Source organism: Gobius niger (assembly GCF_951799975.1).
Source record: "Gobius niger genome assembly, chromosome: 21".
NCBI lineage: Eukaryota > Metazoa > Chordata > Actinopteri > Gobiiformes > Gobiidae > Gobius > Gobius niger.
Window position 1 is genome coordinate 15,602,808 of NC_136872.1, and position 22,111 is coordinate 15,624,918.

Sequence of the window (22,111 nt, forward strand, 5' to 3'; positions counted from 1 at the left end):
TGTGATCTGTGATGTCGGGTGAGCTCTTCTGATTGGCTGAGTGAGGACTACATGCTTCTTTACCTTACTGATGTGCAGCAGAGAGGCCATATGTAAAGTGTGCGGAAATCACCAAAAATCAGTCACTTGCCCTATAAAGGGTTAAGGACAATAGATGTAAAAACAATAAACTTAGACTTAAAAACAAGGCCAAACAAATCAAAGCGAGGATAAGCGTGATTGTAAACCCAGTGTAACTTTGTATCCAGCCTGGATTTATTATCTGTTCAGATTCTGATTCCTTCCTCTCAAACATTTCCTATTTTCGTATAGACTTATTTACAGTTAACTCCGCTTAGCTCTTTGCTGACCCTGCTCTGAGCCTCGATTATCTCTGTTACTGCTGCGTAAAGCCCAATCAGGCACAAATCGACTCATGGCCACTGACAACAGTTTTGAAGGTATTACTGACGGCTCTACCTGTACGACAGCGCGGCGCCTCAATAGAACAAAGGCCCCTCCCCGGCTCTCTTACATAAGACTGCGCTGCGCTGCGTGTCAGCGGGTTACATATATGCATATACCTCACACGGCTGAGAGGCTCGTGATGCCATCTCGCCGCTCTGTGATGGAGTGCTGTAATTTGCAGCCCTCTCCGCTTCCTCTCAGCATCACCTGCCTCCACTCGAGTTGTTGATTTCTCTGGGTTTTCTCCAACTCGCCTCACACTGAGAGTCTGAACAGCTGCAGCTAAAATCACGCTCAAGGAAGAGCTTCTTTTTATTTATAATTTTTCTTCCTGTAGATTCCTTTACATTGTGGTTTTTCCTCTTTGTTATGTGTCGAGATGAAACGGTGCTGATGAAAAAATGACGTCACAGTCTGAAGACAACTTTGTGTTTGAAATGGGGCTTTTTAAGCGCAACATGGCCGCGGGACATGCAGCAGGCAACCGAGGAATCCTGCTTTATGTCCTGATAAAAGAGTTACTGTACTTTACCACAACCCCGGCTGCATTGATTCATTTTGTGATTTGTGATCATGTTATAAACTTTTATACGGATTTTTATTACTTATTAACGTAGCATTCTTGACTCTTGACTCACTATTATTTACCGCAGAGGCAATAATACCCAAACTCCCTATGTTATTGAATATAATTAATCCTGCAACTCACTAATTCTAGCCGACCTGTACTATCTGGAGCCCTTGTGGGGGAATATTTTGAACTAAAAATACTTTCAAAAAGATCAATATTTTATCGTTCATCTCTGTTTAGGTCTCTTACAAATTGTTGCAGCTTCAATGATATGCACTGAACAAAAGCGGCTGATCTTGGAGGTCGAGGAAACCAGCCAATCGCGCCTTACCTTTTGGCCTGGACGTCTCTGTTGTCACGGTAACAGAACTTTATTGTGAGGTGGGGAGGAGAGGTGTGTGAAATAAAGGCGGCTCAGAGCTTCAGATTGTTCATCCCGTACTGTGTCTATAGGGACTATACAGAGTTTAAAAATGGTCAAATTAAGTATTTTTCTCCCCCTACATGTTTCCACAATGTCCTGATGTGTCGAATGAGCCCAGACCTGTTCACCACAACTGCCTCTAAAGTCCTGCTCTGTCACTCAAAAAGGTGTTAATTCGGGTCCGAAGTGCCGTCATGCACGAGCTTGATATAGAAGCTGCAGTTACACATATGACCTGAGGTGGCAGTAGTGAGTATAAAATGACCAACTCTCATCTAGCCCCTTTAAACATAACATAGTTCTCCATAAACAAGAGCTCAAAACACTTTGTTCCACTTGCTGATGTCACGAGGTATTGCTCCATTCTTGCTAAGCGCTTGCACAAGTAGTTTTAGCCTTATCAAACCACTTCAGCATGGGTGTTTTGTGTGTGTGCAGAAAGTACAGCTAAAGAGAATATATAAAGAATATATAAAGAATATATAAAGAATAAAAAGCCATCATGTCATGACCAGCTCCTGGCCAATGCTTGATGTATTCATTGAAACGGGATTTGTCCGAGTGGTGCCATCGATCTGTTGAGTTAATTGATGTGTGAATAGTTAAGTCGTCACTATGTGGCCGGCCTGTGCCTCCGTGATCGACTGGTGCTGAGGATAATTATCCATTTAATGTAAAATAGGGCCTGTTTTGTGTCTGTATTTGTGTGCTGCCAAACCGGACCAGACCGCATGCCCCTCACCATGAGGGACATGTCTTGTGGATGATATGTTTGTTCTCCTAATAGCTAAACCATAATAACAAAAACACTTTTCATTCTATTTCTGTACTTTTCAACTACTTTCATCCTCATCTGTTGCTATAGAAACCCCTAACTGTGCTTCTCTGTGGTGAAATACTTGGAGCACTCCGCCCCAGAGCCTCATTAAACCAGAGGTCAGTCTTTTGCGTTTAATTGTCAGACGCAGCGTGACGCCTCGGAAAGCCACAGAAGCCAGGAGTGGATTCCCTCTGCTCGTGCATATGATTATTTTTGAATATATATATATTTTTGTGTGTAGAGTATGTCTGGAAACCACCCACGAGAGTAGAAGCTTTTAGTGACAGACTCCTTTATTGAAGCAGTCAAGGTCGCAGCAGCCAGAGTGTTTCCTCCTCGTCCCGACGCAAATTTGATTATGTTACGATTAATCAGGAGCCGTCACTCAAGTCGGCTGATTATTAGCTCATCCTGCTTAAGACGGCCTCCTTTCTCTGCAGCAGGGCCACTTCCCTGCATTGCTCAACTATCCACACTTGTGTGTCGTGATCTGTGATTCTCATTTAAACTGCAGGTGGTGGAAAGCTTCGGACTCTCCAATTTCCTGTTTAAGTCTTGCAGATGTTAATACAGCTCCATGACTTTTCTGTTTGAATGGTGAAAATGTGAATGAAGCCTATCCATGGGTTTCAGTCAGCTCAGTGTTGTATGATATACATGCCATTTAGAGGATTTGTAGTATTCAGATGAGAGAATATTTTGTTTAAAAGTGGACACATCATTCACATGTTTTATAATTTGAAATATTGTCTGTGTACAGATTGGACACTGCTATGGCTGCTCGGGATTTTAGCTGGAACTCCATATGCTGGCAGCAGTGGGAAAGTGAAAAACAGTTTCTGCTAACAGCGAGGGTAGCTGCTCCATGGCGCCGTAATGAACACACTTTTAATGCTGGGCAGCTCGGAACGGTTCGGGCGATGAACTGTGTTGAGGACAGTTTTGTGTTTCATCTGTTGCTATAGTCTAGGAAGAACAGATCAAAACTCTTCAGCTCTTGTGTAGATTTTGCATGACTTGTCGCTTTTATATTATTATTTTCCATGGAACTGGTCCCACTTGCTTCATTTGAAACCCACGGATATGCTCCTGCCCTCCATCTGCGACTCTAACATTCTCAAGTTCCAGAACAGGGAGAGATCTTCCTCGTTCTTCCCCTGAGAGTTGACTTGACTGCGGCGCTAAGCTGTCTGCACTTCACGGTGAATCCAGCGGCTTCAGCGGCTGGTTGTGCGTGTAAAGTCTTAATTGTTGAAAATGTCAACTAGTGGCTCAGATCCAGCGAGGGGGAGTGGCAGCTGATCGATAGTGCCGGTTGAGCGACAGAGCAGATTGATTCCGTGTGGTTAATCAGTCCTTAATCACATCCACGGGAGCCGTTTGAAAGCAGCGGGGAGTCTGCGCTCATCTGCGTCAGCTGCAACAGGAATTAGAGTGTTTGTGCAAGCGCCAAACAAAGCAAATCCTTCGACACATCCAGAGAGCAAGTGCACTCTGATGAGCAGCAGCAGACACGGGAGGATTGTGTGTCATTAGCCTTGTTAAGTGAGGTTTTCCTGTTGGCACTTCATCTGTTAAATCGTGCTATGTTAATTAACTAGACTTCAACTGTGTCTATTGTTAGGGCGCGTTAACTCCAGTTTATGTCTCAGTTTGAACCTTGTGCATCTGATTTTCCACTGTCAGGTTTACCGACAAGTTTAATTAGGCTCTGGATTTTATTTTGTATCTTGAGATTTGTCAAGTCAGGGGCAATTAGGACAAAAGAAACAATTATGGATTTGACATTTTGCTTCAGTTTAAACCCCACTGTCACTTTCTTTTTAAGCTTGTTTTTCTGGCGGTCATTTTGAATACCGAAGTAGAATTATGCAGTACTACAACATGTAACAATATACTCAGTCATTGACAGTGGTATTTTTATGTACTTGTAATCATTGCTCAAGAAGGGAACAGTAAAAACACGGCCCCATAGACGCACGTTTATGTGGAGAAACCAGTGAGTCAGTGTTAGCATGCTACTGGTTAGACCTTTCCAAAAGAAAGCCCTGAACCACACTCCAAACATCTAGCCTCGGATACAACATGTGACTGAGGAAATACTACAGTAACAGCTCACCTCTGACCTCTGTGTTCATAGATGTGAGCCACACATGCTTTTATTGTGTTGAAGCCATTGACAGTTGCTAACTGGTAGCATGCAAGCGTCTTGAGCAGTTTAGCAGTTTTGATTTCTGACACAGAAGGAGTGTAAGTCAGCACTTATACTGTACTCATCTCACAAAGGTGTGCATTAGTTAAAGTGAACAATGTGCAGGAGACGATTTAGTCCAGGGATATTGTAAAAACTCCACTACCTCCTCCTTTTACTGTTTGAAAACGAGAAGTTAATGTAAGACACAAAGTCAGAAATGATTCATAGTTATTTTATTGTTAAGTTTTATTACGCACAGACATAATGCCGACAATATTCACTACGTTCTCCCCTGTACCGCTCCAACTCATTCTAAGACATGGGACACTTATTAGCAAATCACAATCTATCACATTCAATCAAACAGCTTCTGGGAAAAAAGAAGAAAGCATTTTGACACAAATTCAGCTGAGACATTTTGAATCGGCAGGCGGCCCGACCTGGCAAAGCGAGCCCATAAACAGTTGGATTGGTTTCATAAAAACACTCAAAAAGGAAGGAAATGTCAAAAAGCCCATTTTCATAGTCTCTGCGGAAGTTCAGCTCCAGATCACTCCGGCTCGACAATAGGTCAGCACAATATCCAAAACAAAGGTTTCCCGGCTGTGCACGCCACTTCGAGACACAAACAACTACACACACACTTAGTTATTGCATGGATAGGAGCCATGTTTTAAGATGTGCAAATTGACTTTTCAGGGGGAGGGGACATGTTGTAGACGATGAACACAGTGAGGAAGCAGGAGTTTGTCATTACTGTTAGAAACACTCATTTGTACAACCCTCCTCACTTTACTTTATCTCCCTCTTCTACAGGATTTCACATGGGAATGGGTTGAGGCAGTTGGACCGGGGCTCAGGAGAAGAGACGCACCAGGTTTGTAATTAACTGTGGCGGAGCTGCTTAATATTGATGCATAGTTCAAAAGGGGACTCTCTAACTCCGGGGCAATGGAGCAGATACAGGAAAGACTCCAGTCACGCACAAACTCTCTATGAATGTCTTTAAATGACTGAAGGGAGACAATTATGTTTCGCTGTTAAGATACGACGCGGCGCAGTGCTTTGACTTTGATCCAGGAGACGGTCAAGGGCAGCACTGGCTTCAACGCCCTGTCCTGTCGTCGTGTTGGGATTGTAATGCTGTTAATTTTTTTAAATTCCCAATATGCTCTGGACAAAATCATATCGTCCCCTAAATTTAAATGATTGAATATGCATTTTTTTCAACCATTTTGCGCCAAGAAAATGTAATTCCCGAGAGTCCCGAGAGTCCTCCATTAGTCCAGCTAATTTCACATCATTCATTCATAAATTAATGAGTGTAGCCTCAGAAAAATCCAGCCGCGTGACATCGTTAGTGCACCGTGTAATCCCATTTACACCTCGCAAATCCACAAGAGACCATTTGGTAATCTCAGGCTTTTTATACAGCAGATTAAACCCTCACTAGTCATCCTTCAACATCACACACATGTGGGGCTCTGAAGAAATGCCAGGTTAAGCCCAGCTTTGCTGAGTCAGGATAATATTTGGGATAAGTAGGCCAATTCTTGGATTTCTTAAAACAGCTTCAAAAATTCTCTTTTTACTTTTTCTTCCAGTGCCTTGGTCTTTCATATGTCTCTCAAGTTTATCCTCAAAGACACCTTTGTTACAGAACAATCAGTCGACAAAAACTTCCAAAGCACTTCGAAATTTGAATTTTCAAGATACTGCTTGTGTCTCATTGGGTTTTTCACAAGTTTAAGAGTAAAGCAATGTTAGGCCTCCCATCACAGTGCACCTTCAAACCCTCATCTACTCGGACAAAGACAAACAATTTTGAGAAGTTCTTATTAACAATATCATATGCACAATACTTTCATGTAAATTATTGCAAAATTAAGCGTTCATTCATATTTATTTAGTGTTTGAAATTGCAAGCAACGTAACTATTGATTTGTTTGTTTAAACTTTCATTACAATTTGTGCAATGGACAGAACCCTGTGTTTGAATCCACTTTCGGCAGCGTCTTCGCCATAAAAACATGTTGTGCTCGTGTGATGGACAATACTTGATACAAAGTTCCAGACAGCAGTCGGGACAAAGCATCTTTTTTTCGCTCTCTCCTTTCGACTCTTCACTTTCTTCAAAGAAAATAGCGAGTCTACATTTTAGCAGTGATTTGACATTCCCAGAATGCATTGCAACAAACGTTAGAGATTCACTTAGAAAAGGCGAACGCGCTACAAAACTAAACCTCTATGTAAAATGAATAGGTTATTCTTTTGTCCATTGCTTGTTGTCAGAACTGTGCTTACAATTCAAAAGGGACAATTTCACGTCCTGGTTACAATCACAAAGGCAACAAAAACAGTGTCCACATGTAAACGCAACATACCGTCTGTTAGTATTTGTAGGAACATTATAGTCGTCTACCTCTACAACATTGAACATTAACTACAATTGGAATGTAGTCACAATGAGATGTTTCACAGACTGTAGCTCTGCGCCACGTTTGGCCCCATTGATCTCACTATGAAGTCAAAAGCAACTCTGAAAAGGTTGGGACGCTGTGGTAAATGGGTTTTTCAAATTCACTTTTAACCTTAGGCTTCGCAAAGGACTTTGGTGAGAAAAAAGTATAGTTTTTATTTACATGTTAAACATTGTCCCAACTCTTTCAGAAAGTACATGAAGCCACAATGCCCTATGCTATAGATATGAGTAATTAAGACTACGCTCCCCTGTGTAGATTGTGTATCACCCCCGGTTCCCCCTCGCCACGTGTGCTGTGGCTGCAGCGCTACTCCTCGATCTCCAGAATGAGGTCGTCTCCCTCCAGAGAGGACTCCGGAGTCACGTGGACCGCTTTAACCGTCCCGGACACGGGCGAGTTCACCACAGTCTCCATCTTCATCGCAGACAGGACACACAGCGGCTGACCCTTCTCCACCTGGACATGACAAAACATTCAGCAGGTGAGGCGCGGGGCACAAGCTGGTCTTCAACAAGGTGCCGCCTGCTTCATGGATTGGAATGAAAGCATTACATTAGCACTAATAAGGACATTATTGGGGACAAAACAGCAGGGACTTGACAGATTTTATTATTTTAATCCTACATACCCTACCTTTGAGTACAAGATATAAAAATGTTCCTTTGTTCAACATAAAGCTTTCATCACGTATCGACTCCGCAGTGGATCGTACGTGCTAAAGCAGGTATGGGCAAACTTTTTGATGCGAGGGCCACACTGGGGTTCTTGAACTCGCCAGGAGGGCCGGATCAGTTGCGGTTTGGGGAACTTCAAACAAGTGCATTTCTCAAATAGCGTAATGGCCTAAATACTTCCTTTTTTTAAGAGAGAAAATAGCAGCCGTTATGCATCATCCTTCTTCCCGTTAGTACAACTTTGGGGCTTGGTGGGCGACTGCGGTGATGCAAAAAGCGGGTGCAGTTGAGAGTTTGGGGTCTCAAACACTATAAGGCTACAGTATACATTTGCTCCACTATCAATTATATCTACAGTTCCTAGTGATAAATCAGATGCAAAAAAAAAAAGTGTGTGCGCTCATTTTAGGAAGTCATTACAAATTAGCACCTGGCAAAGAAAATCAGGCCTTAAGGGTGTTGTTACTAAGTTATGAAGGTGTCCGTGATTAAATTCACCTCTAAATCTGTGCTGCTGTGACCTCCTTTTCCTAACGGCACTTTGGTTTGGTCTTTGTTGTAGATTGAGATCCAATAGTGGCGTATTATTTTACAGGGACTGACCTTAGCTCCGACCTCCACTTTGACCTCCAGGACTTTTCCAGGCATCGGCGCTCCCACTTGACCCTTGATAGATTTCTGAGCCTTGGGATGGAATTTCATTTCCTGGAGACAAGAGAAAGAGCCATTTCAGAGTCTGTATCTGTCAGGTCACTTGGCACCGCGCTCGCCCTGGGTTTGGTGCAGCGTGAGGGGGAGAGGGGAGAGGGGAGAGGGGAGAGGGGGGGGAGGGGGAGTGCAGCGAGAGCAGAGGTGTACACACAGTTCCTGGACAGCGGGAAAAGACCAGGAAGCAGTTAACAGGCAGTAAAGGCTTGACCATCTCAGCAGAAACCACAATCTAATCAAAAAGTTGTACTTCGCTCCACTCCATTTCAAGCCCTATTCTCTTTTATGTGCTTGTGTAAGCTCTCAATTGTCCAGGATTTTTTCATCATTGTGAATGTTAATATTGCCGACTGGACTGCTCATATTATTACATTTTTCCCTCAATATTCCCCCAATTTCTTCCTCATTTCCTCCCCTTTTTACACATTTCTGACATTGGAGATAAACTAAATCTTCCAAACAGCAGGTTCACTATGATCTTGTCGATGATATCTTGCCCACCTCTAATGATGAGCGTGCTAAGCGTCTTTCCATTCTTGTAAACAACAGTTCTTTTTTTTCTTAACGGTAAGGCAGTGTCAAATAGAAGCTGGCATTACAGTGGTTTCATGTTTGCATCTGATTATACTGCAAAATGCTCATCCAGTCTCCTCCACTAAAGTCTCAGTCTTGAGCACAGAAATACATTTAGTGAACATAGAAGCACTCCTGGGTGCCCTAACTTCACGGTGATCGTGTTAAAACAAACAGCCCTAATTTAAACTGATGTCTGTGAATGAGCTTTGGGAGCAGTGTCTGCAGTGGAGTCTGAAAAGCTTGGAGTAAATGATAGTGTATGAATATTCAGTTTATGCTCTTGGGGTAATCTACATCATACGTAATATTTATAATACTAACGTTATTAAATATTACCCAGCTTCCAAACAAATGTTTACACCAGCCCAGGGATGAACCTAATCCGACGTGATGCATCTCTGACTCAATGAACATGCTATCATGACTTTAATCATGTTCAATCTTCAGTTTTAAAACCTTTCCAATTAGAAGGTTCTATCTGACATTTTTATCACATTTCCTTGTTCCTGGACCCCTTCTGTTCACTATATGCATTTTTGAGGTTTATATTAGCAAAAACGGTAACACTTTATAATAAGGGTACATGAATTCATCATAATCATGACTTAGTTCATTATGAATTCATGTGAGGTCATGATTCATGATGAAATACTCATGAGTTCACACCGTTAATTCAGGCAATGAACTCATTAATGATAATGATTAGTTCATCATGATCATGATGATTTTTTTGCTTGCGAAGAAACCAAAACCACACCAAGGACCAAACCTTGTATAACCTTATACACCTTTAAACCTATTGCTCTCCTAAAACAGGTTCTGTATCTTTTAAGTTAACAAAGCTGCAGCGCTTCATTTCAAGGGGCACATTCATAGTGAACTCATGATGAACTCACCATGAGATCATTTTAGCTGTAAGGTTATACAAGGTTTGGTCCTTGGTGTGGTTGGTTTCTTCGCAAACTAAAAAAATCATCATGATCATGAAGAACTAATCATTATCATTAATGAGTTCATTGCCTGAATTAACGGTGTGAATTCATGAGTATTTCATCATGAATCATCATGACCTCACATGAATTCATAATGAACTAAGTCATGAAGTCATGTACCCTTATTATAAAGCGTTACCGCAAAAACATTATGTTCTCTGATTGATCAACTCTTTAAACCTCAATATCTCAGAACTACTTAGAACACAGATAGAACCTTTTATAATTCTAAAAGGACAACGTGACACAGTTACCATTACCGTACCTTCATGGCGACGGTGTCTTTGACGAGCACGGAGCGCAGTTGTCCGTTGAGTTCGAAGAAGACCTCTCTCTGTCCGGCCTTGTTCAGGTCTCCCAGAGCCAGAGCCTTAATGTGCAGGATCTTCCCCCTCTCCAGCTCCACCTGCCACAAGCAAAACAAACGTCAGGAGATTTAGATTCTGTGTATGTGACAACAACAATAGCAGAGTAAAGACAGTGAGCTGGCGCAGTAGTTGAGTATTACTAACTTTGACTATGACTCTCTGCATTTCTGACACACAGAAGAAGAAGTTTGCTCTATCTATGCATCTACTTGAAAACAACATAAATCAAATACTCTGCGTTTAATTAAACCTTGATGTACGTGCAATCAATGAGCAGCGCGCAGCATGTCGTCCAGCAGCTGTTCAATCAATAAAGTTTATTTTGACTCGCTGTTGCCTGTTTGCGAGAGCTTTAGCATGCTCCAGTGGCCTCCCCCGAAGTAAACAAGCCATGAACGCGCTGTGAAACTTAGCATTTCTGACGTGGAGTTGGAGCTGGCAGTGGTGCAGACAGGCTGACAGAGAGAGAGGGAAGCCGGACGGAGGAGAAGAGAAAAAGACCCAAATATGAACTGTAAACCCGGGCTGGACCGACCACCTGCTGAAACGTACCACGGCCAAAGACACGCGAGAGACGCTCGCTCCTCCGTACTGTTCTTTGTAAATCTTCATTCATCTCACGCTTTGTCCTAAATCTCATCGCGTCTGTCACAAAGCACGCTTCTGTTTGTTTAACTCGGTCTCTCATGAATTTTAATTTCTCCTTCTGCCAGTCATCAACGTAGTTACACATGCTATAAGAGGCCTGCTTTAAGATGAAAATGCCATAGTTTACGTTGCAAAATACAGTGATTTCAAACTTTCCCTTAAAAGTTCTTCAGCGCTGAGAAACTTGGCAGCACTTGGAGCCACATTTAAAAAACCTGACGAGCAGCGTGTCTCGTAAACAGATCAGAGTAAATACCAACTTGGACTCGCATCAGTTCCAATGACAGGATGAAATGCAGTCCACTCCTCCGCGCTTATGAATGTGTGCGAAACAGTTTATCCCCGACTGCGGTTTAGATCTCTGCCTTTCGCCTTTCATCCGCTCCTCCTCCTTCGTGTTTGTTGCACTTGTTGACTTTAGAGCTTCAAGTTGATGTATGAATAACAAAGGCCATTACAGCGCCGTGTATTCATTAGCCTGATTGAAAATAACGGGTGGCTACGCTGTGCATCAATAGCAAGTGTGATACAAAGTAATGCGCCAAGTCAAAAGAGACGCCGTGGGTTTGTTGTGCTGTAGATTAAAAAGTTTTCCTGGTGTGGCAGGGAACAACAATGCAAGTTCAGCCAAACAATCACTCCCTTGATCAAGTTTAGAGCTGTCTCTTTGGATTTGAAAGGTTGCACATGTACAGTATGAGCCCATCGACATTATTTGTATAAATCCAAGCTTATATGCCAGTTGAATCAGCAGCATGTACCTGTGTGGCCTTGTCCTGATGTACCAGAGAGAGAAATGACTAACAGCTCAATGACTCACCCGTCTTAAGGTCAGAGGATGTGGAAGTGCGAATTACTAAAAAGCTGCTGTCACTCGCTCTCTCTAACCGGCGGTTTGCAGTCGGGAACAACGGCGGCCGAGAGCTCTCATTGTGGATTTGCGGCAGGATCCGACACAAGCGCTAAAACAATGGGCAGTGATTACAGCGGGAGCCTCGATATCCGGAACGGCATCAACAACATTATCGGGCCGCGGATGTGTCAAATGGATTTAGGGCTTCACGGTGTTTACAGGCAGATTTCAACCGGCGTCCAAACTCCGGCTGCCAACGTGTCGCCGCTAACCACTAGCTTTTGTTTCAACTTGTTCAGCCCTGAAGTAAACACAGCAGTGGTAATCTCCAATAAACAAGACTCTAAAGGATTACCGGTAAAGAGTCAATGCTGTGTCATAGAGTAAACAATCCAGTCATGATCAGACCCTGAGAGAAACTTACAGCATGAGTGTTTACGTCAATGTCTTTTCCACCCACTTCTCCTATTGTTCATGCTCTGAGTTATAGGTGAACTAAGCCAATCACAGTGAAGTGTGAACTCGCAAAGGAAGAAGTTAGCTTTACTTATCAATGTAATCTAAAGCTATCATGCATACTAGAAATCCTGATAGAAATCTAAACGCTGCTATTGTAGCTTTTCTTTTGCCATATCATCCACTACTACTATATCATCTGGACCATCCCTTCTGCTGGGCATAAACCAGCACAAAGGGTCATGGCTTTCCTTGTATTATGGCCTTCCTCTACTTTCACTTTCTAAAAAGCATAGAAATGCAATGGTTGGGGCTGAATAACCTGCTTGATAAAACAACAAGGAGGCACAATCTTGGATAGACGGTCATTTTTGAACAACCTAAAAGCTACAACAAAACTAACCAGCAAATCAATGATTTGTTGCAATACGCCAAAAGGTCGAAAGCAACATATTACCAACAAGAGAATCCAAAGTGAACCCACAAACGTTACAGTTATGGGGAGTTTAGAAATTCCTTTAATGGAAAAATTGGCATTTACCATCACATCAACCCTTGAGTGTCTTTGTCCTTCTCACTGACTCCTCATGAACAGCAGCCCTCGCCGGGACGCCACAAAGCAATCAGGGGCAGTGATTTGCATGGATGCGAAAATAAAAAGCGCTTGTGCGCACCTATTAATTAGCTCCGGGTTGTCGTGACACGGTTGGCCCACGCTGCCTCTCCGCTCACACCAGTTGTTTTGTTGAGATATGTTTGACTAAATGAGCACTCGTCGGCGCTCACTGGGCCTGTGGTCAGCCTGTTGTCCACACGTTTGACTCTGCACTGCCTCCTGACATGTACGAGCACTAAGTAAATGTCATCCGCTAAGTCAACATCCTCCCGCATTAGTCGCACAGACACCGCATAAATTAGAAAACATTGGCGGACTGGAGAAGTACTTTGCAAACAGCACAGAACTTCTAAAGTTCAGGGGTGAAATACTTAGTATACAAGCCATATGAGCCATATGCGACGAGGAAAATATATAGCCTATTTTGTGCTTACAACTTTTCCTTAAGATCCCTTAAGTTCCATTCACATAAAACACAAGACAGAAAGTTATTTACACATGTATATACAGCTAACAATCAGCTAGTGCTTGACTAAACATGTCAAATACACCAACACCTATTATTTCCATACTAACAATGAATTTCACCTATAACCAAGCAATCACCACCAACTATGTCTCCCTCCAACATTTTCAGTCTGGCCACCTACATTCAGCAGATTCACACACGGGCATGGATAAAAAATCTTGGAGCCAACTTTCTTTGAGCATCTTATTTCCCTCTTTTGTGTCTTTGAGCTCAAATTGGGGCTCCTGCTTTTATCATTGACGCTTTCTTTGTTCTTCTCTAAGAGTCCTATTCTTCAGCACAGCGTTATTAGTGCACTGGATTGCAATTTAACTCAACAAAGTGTTAGTCTTTTCCCCTCCCAAACGAAAGCCACTAGAGCACCAAAGCCACCAGTTCTCTCACTATCTTTACACATTTATTCTTGTCAAAATGGCGATGGTCCAAAAGTGGCTCTGCTAATAGACCAATAGATTAAACAATGCACGCAACTCCAGCTCCGAAAAAGCTGCTTTGTATTCATGCGTTCAATACTACACGGACACTATTCTCTGTTTCCTGATTGGCTGATAATCACACACAAGTGAAAGAATGGAGCACCTAATATAAAAATCAATTAACACCATCGCAAGGCCATTTTGCCGCGGTGAAATGAAGCAGTAATTAAGCACAGATGCCTTTGGACACCGCGATTTAAATCTGTGTGTTGTGCCCAAAGAGAAAATTGGGGGAATATTGGACAAAGCGCAGAGATATGAAGCGTAGAAATGGTTTATAATGAATGATGCGGGTCAGAGCGATAATTAAAGCCGTGCTGCGAGAACAAGGAGCGATCAATTATGAGGGATTTAGAGACGCGCATTTTAACAAGGGCCAGATGGAGCGGACTGTCTCACATCACCGTGCGATTTTTACATGGCGCTCAAAAGGCACGTTAATAAGACAATCAGGAGTGACTGTGGACAGTTGCAAGGCCAGTACGCACACTTAATGAAAGAGAAGCTGGCACAAGGAAGGGCATTCGTTACAGCCCCAGATTTAGACAGTAAACATTTCCCATCGAACTTCTGTCTGCCAAAGTTTTCATATTTCATATTTTTCAATTGAGCCTTTTAATAATCACTATTTGGCGCCGACGCGCGAATGGAAAATGAGCCAATTTTTAAAGAACTGTTTTGTACCCTTTCCAAAAATATTTCAAATGTGATTTCATGCGACGCAAAGCCATTCATCATGAACCGCTACATCCATCACACTTTGGCGACTACATCCAAAAGAAAAACCTTATCTGTCTCCGAGCAAAAACAACAGCAGCAGCAGGTAACATTTTGGAGAGGAGCCGTTGGTGACTTTTGCCAGTGTAAAACATCACAGGGCGAAATTAAGCTCGGGGAAGGCCAATCTTGTGTCCGCAGGGATCAGGAATGCGGTTTGGGCTTCTCCTGATACACAGTTAATATCTGCAGCCTCCCCGCTGCGTTATCAGCACTTCACTGCAGCAGCCGGCCACATCAAAGAGCCACATCGACAGCCACTCAAGTCACAATGTCCCCTCCGAAACACAAGCACCAACCAAAGCCATTAACAGTAACGGGATTAGGGATGTTTGGTGATTCGTTTAGTGGTTCAATTTGCTGGTTAGTAAGACGATTCGTTAATGACGGTGACTTTGAAGAAAGACCAACTCAAGTAAGGTCACTGCAATGGATCAACCTTTTGCTACTGCTTCTGTTATATGGTAATATAATGTTCAGCTTTCTCCTTTTGTACTGAAGAAAATGAACATGTACACTTCACATTTCTCTGCTTTTCTTTATAATGTTACATACCTCAAACTCCTCTGCGATTTTGGGTCCATCCAGGAAGAGTCTGGTGTTGAGGCAGTCCACGGGGCCGAAGACAGCTGCACAGAGAGATACAGATATCACTTTTAACTTGGAAAATGTTTGTGCAGGGGTCCCCAATCCTGAGGAGCTCCCAAAGGATTTCAGCAGTTCAACATGAGCTTCATGAGTCTAATTTACAGATGCATTTTATTTTCCTGACCCAGTGATTGAGATTATGCATATTTTGAACACAATACTCGCCAAAGTCCCACAGTGCCTTTATTTCTCTTATAAAAGTAGCTAATAGAGAAAAATGGTTGGAGACGACCGCTCGAGTACAACAAATGCTCAAAACAAACTCACAAGTGAACTCCTTGTACTCCTGGAAGACCTTCGGGTACATGGCGGCGGACATGACGTCCTCAGGTGTGATTTCATCTCCGTGTGCCGCCCTGAGCCCCTCCTCCAGAGCTTTGAAGTCCATGGGAGGCAGAGACGCCCCGGGACGGCCCTCGATACGGGGCATGGACTTCAGCACCTGAGATTGAAGAAACAACCACAGAGCGATCAACAACAGAATAGATTCACGTTTTATATGGAAATGAGAGTGTTATTCGATCATTAATATTTATGTGACTGTTTAACCTGGATGTACCATTGCACTTTTATCTGGTAATGAACCCTGGTATGTTGATAGTAGCTCTGAATACCATGTTTTTGAGCTTTACATATTGACTCATGAAAACTTTTTTTTCTTTATTTGTCCCAGTCCATTGATTGAGAAACAGTACTTGTTAAACATTACCTTTGCATTAATGCACTATTGAAATAAGAATGTAAGAAGAACGAGGGTTGCATTTTCCAATATGCAAAACCCTGACAGAGCTTTTGAAGTTTGTGCACATGAAATAGTGTATGGCAGATCCCAGTCAAGCCAAACTCTTTCAAAGTCAGCGCAGACAAACCCTTATCTCTTTGGAAATGTTCTTTCCTCTGGGCTCCTTAAGCTGAAAGTATCCACAGATAATTAAGAACTGTATTTGATAAGCCATCACTACAGTAATTCATTCTATTCACAATAAAAAACCCTTCTTGGAAATACTGTATTACAAGTCTGCAACTTCCTTTTTTACTATCTTTTGACTTGGTTCGGGCCCCCCTCTCTCCCTCTGCAGGGGTGAAGGCCCATCACAGCTCGGTGCGGTGCTTGTTGTCACACACCTTTGTTCTCTGCAGACTCGCGGAGCAGGCCTGAACAAAGCACAAATCTGAGGCTGCTGTTGCCTCCGCCTCATGATACGACACTTTCCCTGCCCCTGCACTTGTCTCCCGCTGCATACGGCCTGTCGACGCACACAGAATTTATCCTGCTGACGAAACACTGTCAACATAATAGGATAGATATTTCTTTGAGCTCAGGTAAAGAATGGAGAGGTAATTGTGTAGAGCTTGCCGATTGAAGTATATGTGGTTTCAAAAGAGGATGTGAGCGTACTGGGTTAATTGAAAAACCTTTTATGGTCCCATTCTTTGTGTTTATGTCAGCACGATGTAAAGCTAAAAGCATCACAACCTCAGCTAATCTATGCCATTAGTACAGCAACCACACTGTTTACATCAACAACGTGCGCTTAGGTTTCAGATAACTGTCTCTCACAGTCATAAAACAAAGAATGACAGAAACCTTTCAAACTCTACACTTCTCATCATGAGAGATATGGGTGATAACAGTGATACAGAGTAATACTGGGCTGGCAATTGACAATACAGTCCATGCATTAAAACTTGGAAAAGACCTGGAAGGAAGGAAGGAAGGAAGGAAGGAAGGAAGGAAGGAAGGAAGGAAGGAAGGAAGGAAGGAAGGAAGGAAGGAAGGAAGGAAGGAAGGAAGGAAGGAAGGAAGGAAGGAAGGAAGGAAGGAAGGAAGGAAGGAAGGAATCTGTCTGTCTGTCTGTCTGTCTGTCTGTCTGTCTGTCTGTCTATCTATCTATCTATCTATCTATCTATCTATCTATCTATCTATCTATCTATCTATCTATCTATCTATCTATCTATCTATCTATCTATCTATCTATCTATCTATCTATCTATCATGAAGATCCCCAAAGTTCATTCAGTCTACCCGATTATGTTTCTTCTTCAGCAGAATATTGCATTTGATAGTTGTGTTTAAATTAAATGTGTGATACTGGAGTGGTAGTTCATAGATTACTTTAGAGGACAGTGAAATAAAGTATCTGTAGAATGAACGTGAGCAGAGCTAATCACATATTAATGACGTGTCCTCTATGGTCTATCTATTAATAACTTCAAATGAGACAATGAGAAAGCCTGGAGGCAGAGTTACTGTAAAGCGCTACCATTAACTGTAACCACTTTATCTGCCTTTTACGACCTTTTTCATCAATAATGTAGATCTTTCAGAGCACACGAGGGTCGTTCTGGGCTTCGATGATCTTCCTGCTCTGTAATGTGTACGTGCTGGTGCTTTGGCATTAGTCACTGTAGTGCTAACTGTGCTAACACTGGAGATAGCCTTCATCAGTATGTGAGGCGGGGACAGGCTCATTAACATGGCGTCCTGTGAGATGCTTGCGCGGCGACGCTGGGGTTGTTTAAGTGAGAAACACAGACAGATAGTGACGGCGCCTGGATTAACAAACGGAGTCGAGACGCACTGTTCCTTCAAGGTTATTTGTGCTGTGTTCGATCAGTCAACCGCTGCCTTTGTGCCACAGCGAGCCTCACGTTCTTACACGGAGCTGCAGAAGACATGGCGTCGGATATTAATTATCTTACACAGATTTTTCTCATTACCCTCCATTTAGTCTATTCAGTACTTTTTATGGCTCATCTCTTTGTGCAAAAGCAAGGAAATACAACTCCACATTATTCTGATTAGAGCTAAAGAGTTGAGTATTAGGTGTTGAAAAGTAAATTTGCATTATACTTTTTGCGTTGGCATTGATAAAGCTGATGGTAGACTACAAATACCCAGGCTTGTGGTTGGATTTACTGTCTTGGTTATGTATTATGTTTTTCATAGTTATTGATGGTTAGTGGCATGAACTGAAAACTCAAAGTGCTCAACATTTGAAGGCTTTCAGTTTCTCAGCACGCAAAAAGTGAGCAGTACATTTATTTATTTCATAAGTGTCACATATCACCGTACTATTTCATCTCATACGTACATTAAGACATCACCTGATCAGTAACAATCAGAAATGGATCAGATCAAAGTAGGATAAAAAACGATTGTATAAAGCAGGCGTATTAATGCGATTAGGGAATAGTAGTTTCCCTTCCTGCATGTATGGTATGTGCGAGCTCAACACATGAATCAGACTAAGCCATGGGGAAACACATCAATCAGACCTTTCACAGATGTGAGGGCACTGCATGTGTCTGTGTGACAGAGGCTGCTGGAGCTTCTTAATAACTAATTAATAGCACCAGAGCCTCATTAAAGAAACATTACAGCTGCCATGCATGCAAAAATCCATAGGCGTATCTTTAAGGTGCAGTTTAAGTGTAAGCTGGCACTACCTATCACCGCAGGTTAACTTTAACACTAATAGAAAGTGTTTAGAAAAGCTGTGAAGTGAAATCTCATGTACAACCAAGTGGATTCTGCATGCTTTCGGGGAATCGAACTCGAGACTTTCTTGTTCTTGCTACTAAAATTTTTTTATATTGAATGGGACATTCTTAAAAATAAAATCTTTGGAGCTTATTACAGTTTTGATAAATTCCTGTTGGATTTGGTTGTTTCTTCTTCTACTGCTAAAAGCGCTCCACTTTGTATTTCCTTGGTATTTGTTGCAGACAAGACCCAAACAAATATATTTTAAATGTAGAACGATTGTAAACCCAGCTGAAGTGTGTGAATATGACGGGGAAAAAGAAACAAGCCTATTCTTTGCAAACCTCTGCTGGCGTCTGTGGATGTGTCATTGTTCCGGTTGAGCGCAGTTTGTATGTTGGTCCCTGAGAAATAGAGGGACTTTTGGCTGCAGGGCAAACCGCTGGCTGCATCTGAAGAGCGCCACGCTTCTGTCACACTGCTCATTAAATTTGGATGTGCAACAATCAGCAGGAGTGTCTTTTAGTTAACTGCACATGTACGTACAGAGATAAGATCACTATAGTGTCGAGAACAAAGTGGTGCCGCACAGTCTCTCTAATAGAGCGGTCGCGCGGAGACAAGGCTGGCATTGTGTACGTCAGAACAAAAAGAATCACTCAGATTGCCAGGGCCAGGACAGTGGGGACGGCGATGCCAAAAATGACAAACAACTGGTCATATAATCCAGACAGGCTGAACATCACTGCGAGGAGACGAGGAGACGAGGAGACAAGAAGACGAGGAGATGAAGGAAGGAGGGAGGACAAGGAAAAGTTCTGACTTTTCCTTGTCTGTATTTGCACTAGAGACAAAAAACTAAACAAGACTCATTGTCACATTGTCAGTTCTTAAAGTTTTCAGATCTCTTTGAATTGTTTCTATTTATGTAGCACTCTGATACTTTGTTCTCAATATGTTAAATCTAAAATGTTTTGGAAAAGTGAAAAAAGAAGTAGCTCCCAAAGTGGGGGTCGCGGGACACTGAAGTGGGGGTAACAACATTTCTGACATTTAACTTGATTGAAAAAAACATATTTTAGTGAAATTAAGCTGAATCAAATCTATCAAAATAAAGACTCCAAATTAACCTTTAACCCCAACTTTAACAGAGTGCATTTCCTCCAGTTTGGCTTTACCCAAATCTAAAAGCTTCTTGAAAATAGCGTCAAAAGAGCAACAAAAGCGAGACGAAAAGGAGGATGAAAACGCAACAAAAGATTGGTAAAAAAGTAACAAAAATGTGATAAAATGCAACAAAAAAGACACAAAAGGGGAACAATAAAGTGACCAAACGAAATTGACGAAAAACAAAACAAAAAAGTAACAAAAACGCCACATAAGGGCAATAAAAAGAGATGCTTTTAGATTTGGGTAAAGCCAACCTGGAGAAAACGCACTCTGTTAAGGCAGGGGTTACGAGGTTAACATAATTATAAATGCTAATTTCATTTTACAGAAGGGGGTCCTTTGTTTGTTGAGTCATTTGGGGGGGTTTGCAGCCTGAAACGTAGTTCTGCCACTTTGTAACCTTCAGAAAAGTCAGCCTTGTTGAAAATTCCATTCTTTGCCCATGATGATTCAGAAAAAGCACAGCATCATTCTTTTAACCTTTTCAGTCTCAAACTTCATAATAACATAGTATAAATATATATAAATACTTCAAAATAAGTAGATAAAACACTTCCTGAACTCACCTAAAGGTGTTCAAAAGATTAGCTCAGAGATTCTTGCAAAACATGCCACATTAATTAAATCCTAACTTTAAAAATTCAGGCCGTCCGTGGTTGTCTGATGTCGGGTGATGTAATCAGCGGAAACGGTCGACTCAGACCACGATGAGGGCCGGTGGAGCAGTCATGTGACCACTTTTTAGATCAGCTACTATCTGCTTTGTTTTTATGCAACAACTAATACATGAGCAAGTCAGCCATAACTAAATGACCACTGATGGGTTCAAGTTAGTGACCGGCATTATAAGTTGAAATAATTTCCTCACTGTTTGAGAACTCTTGTGGGGCCATCCCGGTCTGCAGTGGTCAGACAAAAGGAGGCAGGTGGTCATAATGTGTTGCCATGTCTCCATTCCTATGTGCAGACTCCAATGTGAAAAATAAAATGTTTCTCTGTTTTGGGGGGGGGTTTAAAAGACGAGAGAGATCTATGTGCAGAACACGCACTATTTCCCTTCTGCCCTTTAGAATGTGCTGCGTGGAAACTCTGAATACATTTACATGAATCAGACACTTTTTATTACCTGTGTGGATAGTTTAAAATATAGCTTTGAAGTTCGACTGGGAAAACGAACAGAATGCTTTTCTTTTTTTTGCACATTTCCATATTATTATTTATGCTCTTTCTTCTGCTTCTCCACAACAGGAGTCATGCCGGGCTGTGAACTGTGGGCTTAAGGTACACTCAGGACAACTCTTCTTCAGTCCCATATGCAATTACACAGTAGTTGCCTATATATTAACTTTTATTCAAAATATAGTTTTGCCAGTTTTCACCTATTGTATTAACATTGTATTCTAAACTATTGCCTACTCTGACAACTGTGGATGTTTATGCATGTTTTACTTCCCAGATTATTGCATGGTCTCCTTTAAGGCCCTGTCCCCGATTTTTCCTGTTTTCAAAGTGAGACAGGGCGAGTTTGTCACTTTCCAGTCGCATTCCTAACATCCGATTCCCGGCGGGGATGAGTTACAAAAAGCTTGTTTCAAAACTTTCAGGGGGCAAAGTGGAGCTCTAATAACAAGCAGCCTAACAGTGCATCAGTGTGAGTTTGCGGAAAGTAAAAAATAGTTACAATGCAGCCAGTGAATCTCTTTTACTCACAAATACTTGCCTCTATACCAAATACTTCACTACAAATGTATTTCCTAAAATTTGGCAGAATATACAGTAGGTAAATCACTCACTCTCACCCACTGCTAATGGTCTGGTGAGCTCCTTTCCCTCTCCCCTTAACAGCCGGTGTGGAAGAGTACCTTGGATCTGAACGGCTCTGGGAATCCTCCATGTGGAATCCCGATGGCTCCCTGCAGGAATTCCACCACAGACAGCGGGAACGACAGCTCATCCGCCCTCTCCTCCACCTCTGCCCTGCTCAGGTCGTTCTGCACCATGAACTGAGCCAGGTCACCCACGATCTTGGAGGATGGAGTCACCTAAGACAGAAAATAGAGAAGAGCTGTTATCAGCAGCGTGGCATGTTGCTATGTTAGCTTTGGCGTAATGTTTGTATTTCATCACAGACGCAGCGGGAAAGCAAAAATCCTATGCACACAGATGAGCCGGCTCAGAAGGCTTAGGATCCACA

General features: G+C 42.3%; 1 protein-coding gene across 1 annotated transcript in view; it reads right to left on the bottom strand.

Moving 5' to 3' along the window:
* Nucleotides 1-6,429: 6,429 nt before the first annotated feature.
* Nucleotides 6,430-22,111, bottom strand: part of LOC306980998 (pyruvate carboxylase, mitochondrial-like) — a 362,010-nt gene continuing 346,328 nt past the window's right edge. Inside the window, exons 22-27 of the mRNA XM_079580544.1 lie at nucleotides 21,780-21,959; nucleotides 15,528-15,702; nucleotides 15,168-15,241; nucleotides 10,155-10,295; nucleotides 8,217-8,318; nucleotides 6,430-7,395 (exon numbers count right to left, since the gene is read on the bottom strand). Of these exons, the coding sequence (XP_079436670.1) occupies nucleotides 7,246-7,395; nucleotides 8,217-8,318; nucleotides 10,155-10,295; nucleotides 15,168-15,241; nucleotides 15,528-15,702; nucleotides 21,780-21,959 (822 nt within the window). The 3' untranslated portion in view covers nucleotides 6,430-7,245. The remainder of the gene's footprint in view (nucleotides 7,396-8,216; nucleotides 8,319-10,154; nucleotides 10,296-15,167; nucleotides 15,242-15,527; nucleotides 15,703-21,779; nucleotides 21,960-22,111) is intronic.